Raw genomic sequence first — 19828 nt, 5'->3', positions numbered from 1 at the left:
CTGTTTTGAGTCCCTTTTGGCCTCATTGGATTTGCCTGGGTTAAGGGTGTTGAGGTTTGGTCACAACGTCATTTCGGTATAGGAGGGGCTAATTAACAAAATAGGGGTTGTGCTGTAATCACATGTGATCACAATGTAACCCTGAAAGGTGAGCTCCGATTGGCGGTTGGCGGACCCTTGGCTGGATACCCGGAAGACCCGCAGATGCAGGTATAACATACAGAACCAGGAATCAAAAGAGAATACAACCACAGATCAGCTTTCCAGAAACATGGATAGTAAGTCAGATCCCTCACCTCTGTGTCTTTGTTAATTGTATTACGCTCAAATACAATAAAACTATAAAACGGTGAACATTAACACATAACGACCAAACGAACAGACGTACACCAATTTTACATCATTGCAACATTATTTGTCAACATTGTTCACTGTTATATATCAACTAATTAGAACTATATTATGCTCTAACCATATGCTTTACTCACGATCCCTCATTTAAATTGAGAGTTTAAAGCTTTTAGAAATAAATCAGACCACACTAAAAATGTAAACATAGGGAATGTGTCATTCACGGTAAGACTCATTAGGCCACTCCTTTTTTATTTTTTGGTTTACAAGAATTTTTGGGAAAAATGTCCATCGGGCGGTCGAAAAAAAAAAAAAAAAAAAAAGGAAAAAAGTCACAAAACATACTCTTGAAGGGTAAAAATCAGAGAACAACATAAAAACATTGAAAATTTATAACATTTACATGACTTTTTAAACTGCTATTAATGCATGTTTTAATACACTCAAAGTTTCAAAGTTCTAATTAAACACACAGTTTAAATCTTACATACTGTGCATATAAAACATCAATGAAATTGACTATAAAACATGTTTACATGTATAAACTACACTTTTTATCAAAGATACATTGAATATCACTCAGCAAGACATTTGTTAAGCTTCAAGGGTATGATAAAGCAAAAGTGAATGCAGAACACTAAATTGAACAATATTAAATTGAAAGAAAAGAGAAGGCAATTTTACGCATTAAAATACAAAAAATTGCACTGTATTTAAACAATACATACTATTTTCTAAACATTGTTTCAGTTATTTCAATATTGGAAAATGCCAATAAAGTGAAATAATTACCAATTTTGTAAATAAGGAAGTAACATTTTATGAAGACATTTGAGCTTTAACTTTGTGAAAGCAATTCCTGAAAAACTAAAAACCAAACTAGACCTAGATTTGAGTTTTAATAACCTTTACCATGGTGGGTCCTAGTTGTGTGTAACTCGATCCATGCTAAGTTCGGATATTTTCGGACCGGGATATTTACCATGGGATGTTCACCAAATCCATTTCAAATTCAAATCTTGCAGCAAATTACCACATCAGTACATAAAAATCACATAACAAAATAATAAATCTAGCATGTGACTTAACTTTATGTACCAATGATAGTAACAGAGAAATCCATAATTATGTATCGGATATTTTCATCTTCTTCCAACTCCGCCATTTTGTGTATACACGAGTTCACAGAGCATCTATACTTCATGCTTGTTTATTTTTCATTTTAAAGAGTATTCCTTGGTTACAACAACAAATCTCATTTATAGAGAAATATCAAGTTCATTACAAATTGAAATGGACTTATTCAAAATAGTTTTCCGTGTTATTTTATCTAAATGTTTTGCACACAACTCATGACATTAGTATTAAAATGTCATTGAGACATGTGTTCAACTCTTTCATTGTTTTTACTCTACTATTAACCCAAACATGAATAAACATGTAATCTAGAATAAACACAAGCTTAACATTGACTCAATAACAAGTATTTCCAAACCATTTTTGTGATTTCAAATCCATAAACACCATCGACCGAACTTGTGAAACTAGGTCACCGGTGTAAACTTTGAAATTTTACTTTCGATTTCACCACTCACACTTAGTGCACTGTTATTTGATATTTAACCATAAAATGTTATAAAATGTTTTTCTCACACATAATTTACAGATATTTGTGTCTACTAATTCGATGGCAGCCGCTGACAATTTTATATTTTATCTATAAACAACAATATTTCCATGACCTAAATTGGCGGGGAATAACAACAATCACGTGACAGTAATTGTTTGTGTCGGCTGTTAAATTTGCCAATGTTTATTGCTATTGTTATTTTAACAACTCCTGCATATTTTAATTAATTATTTCATACAAAGAATGACTGCTGTCGTCAATTCCGCCATTGCCATCAGCGCTGCCATAACAGTTGACTGGCTCACATGCTATCACTATAAATTGGCAAATACGGCCACGGAACAACAAACCAGTCGAGATCTACTGCATTCGTACTCTTATCTGTGCGTTTTTCTTTCGTTTCGCACCAAAATCAATACGGTCGGGAAAATAATTTTGAAAAAATAGTGAAATTCATTTTTTTATTTTTTTTTGTACTTTTCGGAAAATTAGACCCGCCGGTTTTGTAAACCAATTTATATAAAAGTAGTGGCCTTACATATAAAAAAATCGAACTGCACAGTTCAGGATGCACACAAATTAATGAACTTGTCAAGGTCATCTTTACATGGGTTTAACCTACTAAACCGGACTTAGTAAGTAAAGATGTTGTTTATTTGAAAGGCCTTGTAGGTTATTGTTGAATAAAAGATAAAATATGTGAAGTATTTGCAAATCATGATATAACATTATTACAGAAATACAGAAATACGAGGAATAACACGATACTCGTGGAAATATAACATACCCACTGCAAAATGACGGTTTCAAATTTTCAGTACCTCCAAGCCGGCAGTCTACTACAAAATAGTTTTTCCAGTATGGTGACCTATATTGGGCGGTAGGTCTATGACTGTGTCCCCGGCAACACCTACGGGGTGGTACTCCGCCTACTTTACGGGAGTGAGTACCAGAAGCAGCCAGAAAACGTTTTTGTGTCGATATTTATGGAACTTTTGGCCAACTATGCAAGTGGTTTAAACGAGTTAACGAATTTTCCAGTATTGTGACCTATTTTGGGTTGGTAGGAGTATGTGACCTATATGGGGAAAATGGTTTAATAATGAAAATCGTAAGCTGTTCTGTTTGGTGTGGCTTAATTATGTAAATAGTTCCGTGTTATCTTTGCAAAGACTACGCCTTGTCAAGGGGAACTTTATCTTTGTAAAAACTAAACTAGACTTGCGAAACATGCACTTAATCCAGGTGTTATTAAACGTTATCTATGGAGACACGGCTCTTCGTTTATACGAACAACTTGTCCTGCATTAACAGCAATGGAGTATGTGGATTGCCATTTTTGTAAGTAATATAACAATTGCAATAACATAGCATATGATTTTTTATATTCAGTATATACGGATGATGTATTGAATATGCCTTAAGTTTGTCCATTTAGACTGACACTTAACTATTAACACTTAACGAATGCTAGAATATTGATTCGACCTAGTTTAGCTATTGTATGACCTGGATATAGCAAATGTTGGACGATACCTTTTCTTCTATCGCTTTTTATCTTTAATTAGACAACAGTTAAATTGCACTGAACATGTTTATGCTAATTTAATCAGAAGGGTACTACTTAATACTTTATTGAATTTATATTATGATTTCCATATCGATGTCTTACTACTTTCGGCTCAATTAGGCATTAGGTTATCGGCCTTGAAAACAGTTATTGTTTTCTGAATGGTGAACTGATTATATGCATTTGTGTAATTCTATATTAAATATTGATTGCACTCACTTATCAGCACGAGTTAAGCAGCACAATCCTTTTTCTTTAAACTTTCTATAGTTTCGTCATAAAATCTTCAACATACAAGTATGCATGTACTTATAGACATTGAAGTTTCATTTCTATTGTATTCTCATTATATTTAATCATATAATCATGTTCCATGTGTATATGAATAGATTCAAATTCGCTTATGATTATATTTATGTATTTGTATGTATGAAGCTTTGTTCTATCTAAGGAAAAATATATCTGTTACCTAAGATTAAGTTCAGGGGCCACAGTATATATGCATTTTTTATTTCAATGCATATTTATGTTTAACTCATTTGATTTTATTATTTAAAACATCAAATTCAATTATATTAATAACTACGTGGCCAAAATTTCCACAGTTAAGTATGCTCCGAACTATTGTTAATATTTTTTATCTTTGCACACACAATATATTTTTGTTTATTGACAATTACGTTAAATTTAGTTAAGGGCCTTCCATATTCAGAAGTCATTTGAAGTACAAAAACAAAAGAAAATGTTTAAAAACTTATTTAGTTTTGAGGTTCATTAATAAGCAAGCATAATACATATATCGGTTGCAACATGTGAAGCTGTAAATAGATGAGGAAATTTTGCGAAAGATAAATTTATCAGATTTTCAATCAAAAAGCATTTGCATTTTACCGCAAATGTTTTTTACAGAATCATTATATTTTTGTGGCAAAATGGTCAAAATGGTCAGCTCTACCCAATCAACAATGTCTTATAACTTTGTGTTGATTGCAGCTATTTAAAGAAATCTATTTTATTTTTGTAACCTGGAATGAACATAATATACTATTTATCATTATTGTGATAAATATCTTTCTTATTTGAAAAGATAGCATCAAGAACTCTCAAGACATTTTATTACAAAGACAAAGTTATATTGTCGACAGTCTTTTCCAAAAAAAAATTGCTTTTTGATCCAAAATATGATAAAATCTTGTTTCGTTAAATTCGGTCAATTTCTTACTACCCCAAAACATGCCGCAAGGTATGTATGTTTTACTCCCGAAAAAGATTTGTTTTGTCAAAATAAATAAATTAATTGAGGTTAATAAACATGAACTATTTAATTTGTTTTGTCTTCCCCAATCGTTTTTTGCACTGTGGAAGACCCCTAAACAACACAATGCATTAAAATTGTTGTTTGTTTTCATCAATCTATGTTATTCAGATAATTGGGCCTTGGAGGAGTTCAAATATCCTTGGCCAACGCCGGACATGCAGATCTACAAGGACTACTGGCCATGTGGCCTTGAGAGAAATATAAAAAATACGCCCGTTAAACACGCGGTCTTCGTGCAGTGTTTGAATGCGAGCTTTGGGGGCATAGCGGAAGCAGAATGGATGATGGACATGGTCTCGATTCACCCGGTCGTTGTGGGCATTGTGGCTGGACTCGACCTGACCAGTCCAGATGTACGTATTTGGTAAACATCGCACTTTGTTTATAGCGTATCATATACACTAAAATGACAAATGGATACAATAGTGTCATGGTCACGACATCTGAACGCGAAGATTAGATTTAAATTGAATTGCAGTGACATAAACCCTTGTTAATCATTTTAGTTTTATTTGTGAAAATCCCCTGCTATCGTATACCAAACCCTTACGCAAAAAAATAATATAATTTCCATTTATTGCCGTTGTATCTCCAAATTATGCTTGGCCGGTGCTGTCAACTGCAGAAAAGCCACTCACATGTAGCTATATGCACTGGTACTAAATTCATTCACGTATTACAGCTGGATTCGGTTATCACTTCGCTCAAGGCAAAGGGTTGTTTAAAAGGGGCAAGACATCTCCTAAATTTCGAGGCAGACGATTGGTTGACGCGAGATGACGTCAACAGAGGACTCGATACCCTGGCTAAACATGACCTCACATTTGACCTGGCTATAAGGTAACTATATGCATATATGCATATATGGTATCTTAATAACATGTGGGAACAACAGCAAGGACACTTTATTTTTTGAAAACAAATATAACACTGTTGTTTTAAAGGTGCTTTCTGTCCTGTGTGCTACATTTTGTTGCTTCGGTCATGTTCTTTATTGTTTTATTGAATCTATTTTTTAATTTTGTTTAACATCTTTTAGTTTTGTACGGCATATACAACCTGAGTTATTAAGAGTATTCAAAAGCGCATTAGCAATGTTATATATTTTCAATCACGAGTAACTGCGCTCATGAACTACATGTGTCAATTGAAACAACATGGCCAAGCTACCGGATATTGCCTTGTTGAATAAACTGACACATGTAAGATGTACTGCACACTGCCTTGACACATTTAGGAGTAATGTGACAACATGACCCTGTGGTCTACGTTGACACATGTAGGATCTATTATACATGACTCGTACTTTCAATTGACATATGTAGGAGAAAATTATATGAGCTTGTGGTTTCAATTCACACATGTAGGAGTAACTTGACATGGCCTTGTGGGCTCTATTGATACATGTAGGAGTTACTTGAACTGACCTTGTGGGCTCAATTGACACATGTAGAAGTAACTTGACATGACATTGTGGACTCTGTTTACAAATGTAGAAGTAACTTGACATGATCTTGTGGACTCTGTTGACACATATAGGAGTAACTTGATATAACCTTGTGGTCTCAAATGATACGTGTTTGAGTTATTTGACATGACTTGTTGGAATAACTGACACATGTAGAAGTAACTTGACGTGGGTTGTGGGCTCAAATAACACCTGTATGAGTAACTTGACATGACCTTGTGGTCTCAGTTGACACATGTAGGAGTAACTTGACATGACCTTGTGGTCTCAGTTGACACATGTAGGAGTAACTTGATATGATCTTGTGGGCTCAGTTGACACATGTGGGAGTAACTTGATATGTTCTTTTGGTTTCAATTAATACGTGTAGAAGCTATTGTGATATTGATAGTTCTGTAAGAACACTTTTATATAGAAATGGAAATGTTCACCGTCGCTTCTTTCTTTAGGCACGAAAACCTTCCATTGATCTCCACCGTAGTCGCAAAACATCCAAGGTAAAAATTTGCTTTGATCATATGGCTTAAAATTGAATTTAAAATACATGGTCATCACTATGCTTAAATACATTCACTCTTGAATCGTGATTATATAGATAGAAAAAAAACTTCACTTGTTTTGCAGCCTCCGATTCATTTTAAACCACATTGCCGAACCAAACTTTTCAGAGGGTAGGACGACGGGCTGGTGGGATGACATGGAACAGATTGCCAAATACCCAAATGTTTTCTGCAAAATGTAAGCTGTAGTAACACTTGCATTTTCTAAGTTTGATAATTAAGTTTAATGGCTTATATCTGGCCGTCATTTCAAGAATTATCCGTCCAAATTTAACCTATATTGTAAGATAAAGAATTTTAGTTAAAGATTTCTTAAGATAACGTTTTGGGTTAAACATATATTTGCAATTTCAAACTAGCTGTGACAAAAATCGTTATCGTTGGATCATGATGTATACTCATCGAGACGGATCGTGCTGACAATATGGCATCTTCTCTTGTGAGCCAATCTTTCCATAGAAATTCCTTAAATTCAAGCCGGTAGTTGCTGTGAGAAATCTCTATCACGAATGGACCTGTAACACACCATATAGAAATTCAAAGGGCAACAACTTTGAGAACCGAAACGTTCTGATAATGTGCGCATCTCCTCTTGTACGTAAACCTACCTTAAAAATAACAGTGGATTCAATCCGGCAGTTGCAGATAATTTGCACCGACACGAATAGTGGTGTGGATGAGACCTATTTTATACATAAAAAATAAAATAAAAGGGCCATAAATCTTAGAAAAATCACTGACCTTGTGAGTTAAGCTTGTCATACAAATAGTTAAGAACAAGCTGATGGTAGAAATAGCGCGAAAGGAATCGTGGAAAGAAGGTACGGAAACACAGTCGAAGCAGCGGCTATATGTTCCCAATGATTTAGGGGAAGCAAAATAATATAGTAGAATAGACAAACAATACTACAATCACTTGGATATTTCGGTTTAAAAATATCGAACAATACAGTCTTTGATTATAGGGTCTATTAAAATGTATGACTTTTCTCCTCAGTCTTAGTAATACCTCTCTTTGAAGTATTTTCGTGGTCATAATATTCGGCAAGTTGTTTTTTTCTTGACGATATATGCTCATTTTCAGTTCGACTGTTCGGTATTGATGTACTTCACGAGTTTTGTGGCAAGATTACGGATGTTATTGCTCTTTGCCACAATGTTCTTGGAAAAAAAAAGTCGCCTTTTTACACCACATTCAAAAGTGGCGTTCCTTTTGAATAATAAGAACAATGTTATGTAAACTAAAATCCATAGTATTTTAAGTCGATGTTGTAAAATTTGTCAGACAGAAATGAATTAAACTTATGACTAAAACAATTGTTGTAAACAACTTGTCACCGTACGTTACGTTTTGTGTCCCTCCTCATGTGGAGTTATTCCTTTGATCCTTGTGAGTGTCGTTAGTGCTACCAATCCACCTACTCGCACATCATCGAGCCAAAGAGTGTTATTTAGCATTAGTTGATATAACTTTCTTCAAAATCATTGTAAACAAATACTAGTTATATTTTAACTTTAAACTTATCGCACGTAAGGTCCTTTGTATCTTGTCGAGTATCTGTTTGCCTTCGACCTATGAGTCTCATACTTGTAGTTCAAACGTTGGACTGTATAGTCCTTGTACAACTGCTATGCATATAATTCTTCATATTTGAACATTGAAAGAACCACTAACTTTCAGATCTGGATTGATTGCTGAGGACAAGAAAGACACGTGGAAGGCCATTGACTATCAACCTTTCATCGATGTAAGATTGTTTAAAATGTATATGCATTGATCTTCATGCCGTAAATAACTGTTATGCTATACGATTTCAAAATGCTTTTGCCTGACTAAGAAATTATTTTATGGCGTAAATGACCACTGTTAATTTCAGTTGAATAATGTAACTACATTGTGTGCATAGAGAGAACGCCACTTGTTTTATTCAATGTCTCTTACAGCACGTTCTCTCGGTTTTTGGAGTAGACAGATGTGTGTTTGGATCAGACTGGCCCGTTTTCGAAAATGCTGGGGTCACCTATGAAGAAAACCTGGCCAATACAGAAAAACTCCTGGCAAAACTCGGCCCAAATGACAGATTGAAGATATTTCGGGAAAACGCAATCAGAGTTTATAAACTGGATTTGTAATGTGCACATATTCATACATTTGGCTTCATTGAGAAAGTAACCTTATGAATAAATGTGCGCATATTGTAAATATATTTGAAATTCCTAATCTCATTCCGTTTGCAAAAAATGCAATGACTTTGATCTAACCTGTTGTTGACCCCTTTTTATGACCGGGACGCAACGAATTTGTATTGCAAGTAATCTTTCGTGTCATATGTTCCATGCTACTCACGGTAAGTTGTAACAAATCCATATGATGATGGAAAGTATTCCATGGGTGACCTTTCTGCTTAATAACTTCATCTGAACATGAAAACAAACCACGTTTATCCGGAAGAAGTATTGACATTGTATTTTTTGGCAGAGTTGATCGACCGTTGTTTTATCATTTAATCGATTTCTTTCATTTTGTTTTATAAATATCACTTGAATTTGGCATGCATTCTGCTAGATTTGTTGTCTTTACGTTAAAATAAAACATACATGTTGCATATTAAAAGTCTTAAAGTATACTGAGTTCCTCAAAAAGACAATACGTCAGTGAATTTTTACGAACTTTAGGGGTGAAAATTACACAACACTAACTTGCAATAATTTTGTCTAAATATCCCCTGAGTGCCAGACAAACACACCATCCCCGACCCCCAACCAGTGTTTTGCAAAACCTCGAAAAGGTGCATTACACAGACTCAATAATATTTGTTTGTGTATGACTCGAGTAATTTTGATAAATACACTCAGGTCATAACACTTTTCATATTACAATTTTAGTGGTAATTGACCACAATCAATGTTCTCATATTGCAATTGACATTGAATCGCTTTGCTAACGGTATTTATTTGATATAGCCGTTCTTCACAGTATACAATTATTGAAATCATTAAGAAAAAAAAGATTACTTCTGATGAACGGTGAACCAATATAACTTAATAATTTAATATTTTTTTCTGGAAATTCGCAATTGTATCAGCATAATTTATAAAACTGATAAATTTGACGAGTTTTAAACATCATGCGAATAATGATAATAGTATGTAATTGAACCGTTTTGAATATATAGGTAAGCCTTAACCGGTCTCAACAAAGCTTTAGCGACTTATATAGAGAAACGCCAAATGAAATATTGATTTATAACGCAGGAACCGCTGCTTTCGCTTCCTATCATCTCATTTTAATTTGTGTTTCAATGTAAGATATGTACTTTTTTTGTACTGTTTGTTGAGCCAAACATGCACGTTTTTAAAAAGTATATTAAAAATAGTATTATTAGACGATGAGTTTTTAAGTCAAATACTGGACGTCTGGCCCAGTATTCAATATTGATATTATCCTTATCCTTAGACATGCGTCCATGATTCCATTCAGCCTATTGGTCAGCTAAATATACAGACCAATCCAAACACTAAGTTTCTAATCTTAAATTTAAGCTCATTCTAAGTTGCTTTTTGAATACGGCCCCTGGACGGGACGAAATTAAACTGAACAGTACCAAGATCGGATTAACACATACGCGACTTTGGGTGACTGCGCATAAAAGTAGTTCCCATAATTATAACATTTAGGCTAAAATGTGGTAAATGATATGCCTGAAAAACGTATACATTATATTGTCTTGGCCTATTAAAACAATGGCATCAAAAGTGACCCATTATAATAGACAACCTGAATACAGTATGAGATATGGAGCGATGAATTAGTGCATGATAAAGAATGGGCTGAGCGAGCACAGTGATATATTTTTCAACTTTAAGGTGCAAAATCATATTATTTATTTGTAATGCATTATCATGTTTAACTCAATTGCTTTCAATGATCAAAACCAAAACAAAGCATATGGTTAAGGTACAGATACAAACATTTAAACGATATTTTGGCGCCTTTTTAACGCGAATTTATGACCTTGTATCTATTATATAATATAAAAAATAGGCTAATATCTAGCGTCCATTAATTACAGTGATTTCAAATAAAACTGAAAAGTTTAAATGCATGTAGTTCTCAACTTGACTGTAGTATAGAAAACATTTGGTCATCGACTTTTTCGACGGATATACTATGTTTCTCAATCGAGTACCATGTAATTGAAATTGCAAATCAGTGGTGGTTATTCTTTTTATCATGAAACAAAAGTATTAGTTAAACAAAACAGACAAAGCACTTCATGTCGTTAATATATTATTTTGATTTGACCGGTTTAAATGATCATAGAAGTATCTTCTGAATCAATGTAATCAAGATAATGTTTACACAAAAAAAGTGACGACATGGAATATTGTTATGCAAATAATAATTATACTACTACTACTTCTACTACTACTACTACTACTACTACTACTACTACTACTACTACTACTACTACTACTACTACTACTACTACTACTACTACTAATAATAATAATAATAACAATAATAATAATAATAATAATAATAATAATAATAATAATAATAATAATAATAATAATAATAATAAAGAAAATAATAATAATAATGTAATATGAAAGATGTGAACTGTAGCTTTTTTTTCTTTGGTCGTTAACAGCTTCCTCTTTGGTTTGAAATCACTATGAACAGTCTTGTTTCCCATTAATCAGGAAAGTGCCTCTAAACAGCTTTAAAACCTAAATTGAGCCGATTCTTTATAACATAAAGTTAAACAACGTTATTAACGTCACCATCGTCAACTTTGTTATTGCTCTGGAAGTGTTTAGGTTACACTTGTGATCTGCATTGTTTCTTACCTTATTTTAGACAACTGTTTTAAGTGAACTTGTTGTTATAACATATGTGAGCACATCATGAACTATTTGACGTTTAAAAACTTCAGTGTTGTGAACTTTAACAAATTTCTGAACAAACGGCCAAACGAACAACCTTACACCAATTTATATCATTAAAACTATTTGTCAACATTATTTACTGTTATATTTCAACTCTTACCATCTGCTTTACTCACGATCCTGCATTCAAATTGAGCATTTAAAGATTTTATAAATAAAAAAGACAACACTCAAAAATGTAAACATAGGGAATGTGTCATTCACGGTAAGACTCATTACATATAAAAAATCGAACTGCCCAGATCCGGATACACACAAATTTTAATGCACTTGGTCAAGGTCATTTTTAAATGTGTTTAACCTACTAAACCGAGTTTATATTAGAATTATTACAGAAATGTGGAAAAGCTATAAATAACACAACACTCGTGGAAATATAACATACGCACTACAAAATGACGGTATGAATCCTCACTTTCGACACAAGCCCTAACCCCACTACCTCCAAGCCAGCCGTCTTCTACATGACAGTTTTCCCAATATGGTGACCCATATGGGGTGGTAGGTTTATGTGTCACCTACAACACCTACTAGCTACTCCGCCTGCTTCACTCTGGTGAGTACCAGATCCAGCCGGAAAACGGTTTTTGTGTCGATATTTGTGCAATTTTTGGCCAACTATGCAAATGGTTTAAACGAGTTCGCGAGTTTTTCCAGTATCGTGACCTATATTGGGTTGGTAGGAGTATGTGACCTATACGGGGGAAATGGTTTAATAATGAAACTCTTAGACTGTTCTATTCGGTGAGACCTCAATTAATTATATAAATAGTTCCTCGTTATCTTTGCAAAAATTGTACCTTGTCAATGTGAACTTTATATTTGTAAAATTTCACTCGACTTCTTATACATGCACTATCGTGTTTCAAACGTTATCTATGAAGACACGGCTCTTCGTTCACACGAACGACTTGTCCTGCATTAACAGCAATGGAGTATGTGGATTGCCATTTCCGTAAGTAATGTTACAATTGCAAAAACATGCCTATGATATGTTGTATTCAATATCTGCTGATGATGTATTGAATTTGCCTCAAGTGTGTCAAGGAGGATTGACACTTAACTATTAACACTTAACGAATGCTATAATATTGATTCGACCTAGTTTAGGTATGGTATGAGGTGGATATAGCAAATGATGGATGATACCTTTTTTTAATTCCTTTCGTATGGTGGTATATAACTGCCATATGATAACCTGTTAACGTTCGTGAATTCTTTCGTGTTAACTACTTAATTATCTAGCTATCTAGTTAATATTTGCTAAATTCGTTCGGTAAGATAAATGTCATGAGCCTAAAAACTGGCTTGAAAGTGCCCAGAACTGCCACCGGTTAACTGTTTAAATGTCTGCGAATTCCACTTGATAAGTTACATAATTACTTGCTAACTTGATACGTTTTGTGTGACCACTTGTCTATACTTGCATTTTTGGCTTTTGGCAGTAACTGGATCTAGTTATGATTTGCAAATTCCACTTAGTAAGTAACTTACTTACTGGTTAACTAAATAAGATTCGTGAAATGTTCTTATACAAAATGAATATGTTTAAGTGTCAAAATAGTCAGTACTACCAAATCAACAATGTCTTGTGGCTATGTGGTATTTTCAGCTATTTAAAACAAATATTTTTAGTTTTGCAACAAGTACATATAGATTTAAACGAATATAATTAATTTAAAATTTAATGTAACCAGGAAGGAATTTAATGCACTTTCTATCATTTTTTGTTGAATATCTTTCTTATTTGAAAAAGATAGCATCACGGACTCTCAAGGCATTTTATCACAAAGACAAAGTTATATTGTCGACTTCCAAAAAAAGGAAAACGCTTTTTGATCCAAAATAGGATAAAATCTTTTATCGTTAGATTTGGTCAACTTCTTATTACCCCAAAACATGTCGCAAAGAATGTATGTTTTACCCCCGAAAAATATGAGTTTATTTTTTTCAAAATATTTAAATAAATATCAATACAATATGAAAATCTAAAGGATTTTAATTGTTTGGCTTTCCCCAATCTTTTTTGCACTGTGGGAGACCCTTAAACAACACAATGCAATAAAATTTTAAAAAGAGTATTTTTTGCATCTACCTATGTTATTCAGATGTTTGGGCCTTGGATAAGTTCAAATACCCTTGGCCAACGCCGGACATGCGAATCCACAAGGACTACTGGCCATGTGACCTTGAGGGTAACATCGAAAACACGCCCGTTAAACACGCGATCTTCTTGCAGTGTTTGAACGCGAGCTTCGGGGGCACAGCGGAAGCAGAATGGGTAATGGACATGGCCACGAGTCACCCGGTCATTGTTGGCGTTGTGGCTGGACTCGACCTGACCAGACCAGATGTACGTATATGGCAAACACCACACTTTGTTGATAGCGTTTTATATACATTACAGTTATATGATAATATTGAGTGGATCTTTGAAAAGCAATGACAATCTGCACATTGTCATGGTCATGTCCTTTGGACGCGTACATCAGTTTAAATTGAACTGCAGTGACATAAACCCTTGTCAATCATTTTATTTTTAAGTGTAAAAAAATATTATTATTAATTCATTTATTCCAACGCTTGCACATAGAAAGAGTAGAATTATTATCTATTGCATTTGTATCTTCGAATTATGTTTGGATGGTGATGTGTACTGCAAATAGAGGAATGTAGCGATATGCACAGGTACTAAATTCATTCACTTTTTTTCTAGCTGGATTCCGTTATCACTTCGCTAAAGGCAAATGGTTGTTTAAAAGGAGCAAGACATCTGATAGATTTCGAGGCAGACGATTGGTTGACGCGAGATGACGTCAGCAGAGGTCTTGTGACCCTGGCTAAACATGACCTCACATTTGACCTGGCTGTTAGGTAACTATATGCGTATCTGGTATTTTAATTAATTATGAGCACAGCAGCAAGAAACACGCCATTCTTTGAAAACCAAAAAAAACAACACTTTTTTTCGATTTGTTGCTTCGGCCATGTCCTTTATTGTTGTATTGGACCTACTTTTAATTTGTTCTACCCTATAATTAATATTTACGGCACATACAGCCTGTGTTATTTAGTTTATACAAAAGCGCATTAGAGATGTTGTACAATTTGTACAATTTCATTCACGAGACACTACGCTAAAGGATTACACTTGTCAATTAAAACAGCATTGCCACCTACCGGGCATTGTCTTGTTGTTTAAACTGGCACATGTAAGATGTACTACACAATGCCTTCTTCTTTCGGTTGACACATTTAGGAACTAATGGACATGACATTGTTGTTTCAGTTGACACATTCAGAAGTAATTATACATGATCTTGTGGTCTAAATTGACACATGTAGGAGCTATTATACATCACATTGTAATTTCAATTAACACATGTAGTTGTATTTAAATTGTCTTGTGGTTTCAATTAACACATGTTGGTGTAATTTGACATCGTCTTGTTATTTCAATTGACACATGTAGAAATATCTTGACATGACCGTGTCGTACTAATTGACACACGTATAAGTAACTTGACATGGTCATGTGGTCTCAATTGACACATATAGAAGTAACTTAACATGACCTTGTGGTCTCAATTGACACATATAGGATTGACTTAAACCGACCATGTCATCTCAATTGACACATGTAGGAGTAACTTTACATGACATTTAGATCTCCATTGACACCTGTAGGAGTAACTTGACATGGCCTTGTGGTCTCAACTGACACATGTAGGAGAAACTAGACATGGCCTTATTGTATCAATTGATACATGTAGGAGCTATTGTGATATTAATAATAATAATGTAATCAAACGTATGTCACTGGTGTCTATTCTGTAAGAACAATTTAACTATTTTTTGTATATTATTATATAGAAATATAAATGTTAACCATCGCTTCTTTCTTCAGGCACGAGCACCTTCCATTGGTCACCACCGTAGTCGCAAAACATCCGAGGTAAAAACTTGCTTGGATCATTTGGTTTAAAATTGAATTTGAAATGCATGGTCATCTCCATGCTTCGATTCATTCACTGTTGAATTGGTATTTTATAGAAAGAAAAAAACTTCACTTGTTTTGTAGCCTCCGTTTCATCATTAACCACATTGCCGAACCAATATTTACGGAGGGTAAGAAGACGGACTGGTGGGATGACATGGAACAGATTGGCAAATACCCAAATGTTTTCTGCAAAATGTAAGTAATAGTAACACTTGCATTTTTTGAGTTTGATATTTAAATTTAGTATCTTATATTTGGCCTTCTTATCAAGGAGTATCCGTCCAAAGTTGACCTATCATCGTAAGATAAAGAATTTTAGTCAAAGATTGTGTTAAGATAACGTTTAAGGTTGAACATATATTTGCAAAAAAAAATAGCTGTGACAAAAATCGTTATCGTTGGATTATGGCGTATACTCATCGAATCGGAACATGCTGTTAACATAGCATCTTCTCTTGTGAGCAAATCTTTCCATAAAAACTCCTTAAATTTAAGCCGGTAGTTGCTGGGAGAAACCTCTAATACCAATGGACCTGTATCACACCATATAGCAACTAAAAGGGTCACAACAATGAGAAAAAGCATCGAACCGAAACGTGCTGATAATGTGCGCATCTCCTCTTGTACGTAAATCTTTCTTAAAAATAACAGTGGATTTAACCCGGCAGTTGCCGAGAACTAGCACCGACAAAACAGTGGGGTGGATGAGACCTAAATCATACAAAAAAAAATTAAAAGGGCCAGAACTCTGAGAAATATCACTGACGTTGTTAGTTAAGCTTGTCATAAAAAATAGTTAAAAGCAAGCTTTTGGTAGAAATAGCAAGGAAACGAATCGTGGAAAGGTAGTACGGAAACACGGTCGAAGCAGCGGTTATATGTTCCAAATGTTTTAAGGGCAGCAAAATAATATAATGTAAAAAAAAAGAAAAAATGCTATAATTAATTGGATATAACCGTTAAAAATATCGGACAATACAGTCTTTAATTATAGGGTCTATTAAGATATATGACTTTTCTCTTCAGTCTTAGTAATAGCTTTTATCAAAGTATTTTTAGAAGTATTTTCGATGTCATAATATTCGACAAGACGTTTTTTCTTGACGATATATGCTCATTTTCCGTTTCACTGTTCGTTATTGATGTACCTAACGAGTTTGTGGCAAGAGTATGGATGTTGTTGCTCTTGGCCACAATACATATTGAAAAAAATCGCCTTTTTACATCACATTCAAAAGTGACGTTCCTTTTGAAAAAAAATATGTGAGCAAAAATTCCAAAGTAATTTTGGTCCGTGTGGTAAAATTTGTCGAAGAAAAATGAGTTATACGTTTGACTAAATCAATTGTTGTAAACAACTTGTCACCGTACGTTACTTTGTGCGTCTCTCCTCATGTGGAGTTTTGGCTTTGACCCTAGTGAGTTTTGTTAAGGTTGCCAATTCAGACAAGTGGGTTTTCTTTGGGTTCTGCGGTTTCCGCCACATCACAAGACCACACTCTCGCGCACCATCGTGCCATAGAGTGTGATTAGTTTATATAACTTTCTTCAAAATCATTGTAAACAAATACTAGTTATATTTAAACTTTAAACTTATCGTACGTTGGGTCCTTTGTCTCTTGTCGAGTATCTGTTTGCCTTCGACCTATGAGTCTTATACTTGTAGTTCACACGTTGGGCTGTATTGTTCTTGTTCAGCGGTTATGCACATGATTCTCCTTATCTGAACATTGAAAGAACCACTATTTTACAGATCTGGGTTGATTGCTGAGAACAAGAAAAACACGTGGAAGGCCATTGACTACCAACCTTTCATCGATGTAAGATTGTTTAAAATGTATATGCATTTATCTTCTTGCCGTAAATATCTAATATGCTTTACGATTTCAAGCCTAGCTATCTCATGTACATTGCTAAAAATGATTTTGCTGAGGCCTGACTAAGAAATTATTTTATGGCGTAAATGACCACTGTTAATTTCAGTTGAACAATGTAACTACATTGTGTGCATAGAGAGAACGCCACTTGTTTTATTCAATGTCTCTTACAGCATGTTATATCGGTTTTTGGAGTAGACAGATGTGTGTTTGGATCAGACTGGCCCGTTTTCGAAAATGCTGGGGTCACCTATGAAGAAAACCTGGCCAATACAGAAAAACTCCTGGCAAAACTCGGCCCAAATGACAGATTGAAGATATTTCGGGAAAACGCAATCAGAGTTTATAAACTGGATTTGTAATGTGCACATATTCATACATTTCGTTTCATTGAGAAAGAAACCTTATGAATAAATGTGCGCATATTTTAAATTTATTTGAACTTTCTAATCTCATTCTTTTTGCAAAATGCAATGACTTTCATTTGACTTGTATAACCCCGTTTTTGACCGGGACGCAACGAATTTGTATTGCAAGTAATCTTTCGTGTTATTTTTACCATGCTACTCACGGTAAGTTGTAACAAATCCATATGATGATGGAAATAATTCCATGGGCCGGCCTTCACTTGAACTGTTATGAACTTCACGTTAACCGGAAAAAGTATTGACATTGTAATTTGTAATTTGCATATTTAAAATCTTTAAAAAATATTGAGTTCCTCACAAAGACAATACTTCAATATGAACCCCTGTGCCCAGTGATTTGTATGAACTTTACGGTTGAACATTAAACAACACTAATTTGCAATTATGGTGTCTCATGTGAGTGCCAGACAAATACACAATCCCCCGACTCTCAACTATTGGGGCAAATACGTCGAAAAGGTGCATCACACACTTAATAATATTTGATCTTGTATTACTCGTGTAAGGGTTTAACTATCAATGTTACCATATTGCAATTGGCATTTGATCGCTTTTTCAATGGTATTTACCTTATATAGCCGTTCTTTACCGTATAAAATTATTAAACTCATTGAGACGAAAAAGATAACTTCTGAACGGTCAACCAATATATGAACTAATAATTAAAATAATGTATTGTTTCCCACTGATCAGGACATTGCCTCTTCACAGTTTAAAAACCTAAATCGAGCCGATTCTTTCGATATAAAGTGTTTCTAATTATATTTGGGACAAATGTTTAGGTGAACTTGTTGGTATTAAAGATGTGAGCACATATGTGAAATATTTCGCGTTTAAAACTATACAACGATACTGTGAACAAATTTCTAAACAAACGGCCAAACAAACAAAAACAAACACTAATTTATATCATGTAAACTATTTGTCAACACATTCACTGTAATATCAACTAATTAGAACTGTACTATGTTCTTATCATTTGTTTACTCACGATTCTTCATTTAAATTTAGCATTTAAAGCTGAAGACAGAGGAAATGTGTCATTACCGTATGACTCATTACATAAAAAAATCGAACTGCAAAGATCTGTATGCACACAAATTAATGAACTTGACAAGGTCATCTTGGCATGGGTATAACCTACTAAACCGGGTTTAGTAAAAAAAAAGATTTCGATTATTTGGAAGGCCTAGTAGTTTATTGTTGAATAAGGAATAATATAAACGAAGCAAACATAGTTTTACACAATATTTGAAGTTGTTGCATACCATGATATAGCATTATTATAGAAATGCAGAAATACGAGGAATTACACAATACTCGTAGAAACATAACATACCCTCTGCAATATGACGGTATGAAATCCTCACCTATGATAAAAGCTCCATCCCACTACCTTCAAGCTACAAAAGTGTTTTCCCGGTATGTATGTATTGAAAACAAAGTCAATTACTGGCATAGTAACTAACTTGTTATTCGTAAGTTTAAAAGCGTTAGTATGTTATGTAATTGTAGCAAACGTATTGAAACGCACTGCAAATATCGTCAATTGTCAGTCCATCATTAAAATATCGTAAGATGACTTGATTCCGTTCGCTTACGTCTGATCGCGACTTCTAGTGAAAGTATTGGGCCATTCTGATTGGCTGATTTAGTCGTTGCCAAGAGATAAT

The 19828-nt window shown here is 34.1% G+C and overlaps 2 protein-coding genes across 2 annotated transcripts; both read left to right on the top strand.

Moving 5' to 3' along the window:
- Positions 1-3211: 3211 nt before the first annotated feature.
- LOC128227661 (uncharacterized protein y4mH-like) lies at positions 3212-9522 on the top strand. The gene is made up of 7 exons (XM_052938402.1): positions 3212-3322; positions 4978-5222; positions 5552-5709; positions 6787-6834; positions 6962-7075; positions 8579-8645; positions 8842-9522. Exons 1-7 carry the CDS (start codon positions 3298-3300, stop codon positions 9028-9030), a joined length of 846 nt encoding a protein of 281 aa, XP_052794362.1. The 5' UTR covers positions 3212-3297; the 3' UTR covers positions 9031-9522.
- A 3234-nt stretch (positions 9523-12756) lies between these two features.
- Positions 12757-18159, top strand: LOC128225571 (uncharacterized protein y4mH-like). The gene is made up of 7 exons (XM_052935442.1): positions 12757-12805; positions 13959-14203; positions 14567-14724; positions 15758-15805; positions 15932-16045; positions 17604-17670; positions 17901-18159. Exons 1-7 carry the CDS (start codon positions 12781-12783, stop codon positions 18087-18089), a joined length of 846 nt encoding a protein of 281 aa, XP_052791402.1. The 5' UTR covers positions 12757-12780; the 3' UTR covers positions 18090-18159.
- Positions 18160-19828: the final 1669 nt, after the last annotated feature.

This window comes from Mya arenaria, chromosome 3, assembly GCF_026914265.1.
Source record: "Mya arenaria isolate MELC-2E11 chromosome 3, ASM2691426v1".
Classification (NCBI taxonomy): Eukaryota; Metazoa; Mollusca; class Bivalvia; order Myida; family Myidae; genus Mya; species Mya arenaria.
Note: the sequence above shows the minus strand (reverse complement) of the source record. Positions and strands in the feature narration are given on the sequence as shown.

Coding starts and splice junctions, on each gene's coding strand:
- LOC128227661 (XM_052938402.1), top strand. CDS start 3,298: ATGGAGTATGTGGATTGCCATTTTT. Junction 5,223..5,551: donor TCGACCTGACCAGTCCAGAT/GTACGTATTTGG, acceptor CACGTATTACAG/CTGGATTCGGTTATCACTTC. Junction 5,710..6,786: donor ACATTTGACCTGGCTATAAG/GTAACTATATGC, acceptor TTCTTTCTTTAG/GCACGAAAACCTTCCATTGA.
- LOC128225571 (XM_052935442.1), top strand. CDS start 12,781: ATGGAGTATGTGGATTGCCATTTCC. Junction 16,046..17,603: donor CCAAATGTTTTCTGCAAAAT/GTAAGTAATAGT, acceptor ACTATTTTACAG/ATCTGGGTTGATTGCTGAGA. Junction 17,671..17,900: donor ACTACCAACCTTTCATCGAT/GTAAGATTGTTT, acceptor TGTCTCTTACAG/CATGTTATATCGGTTTTTGG.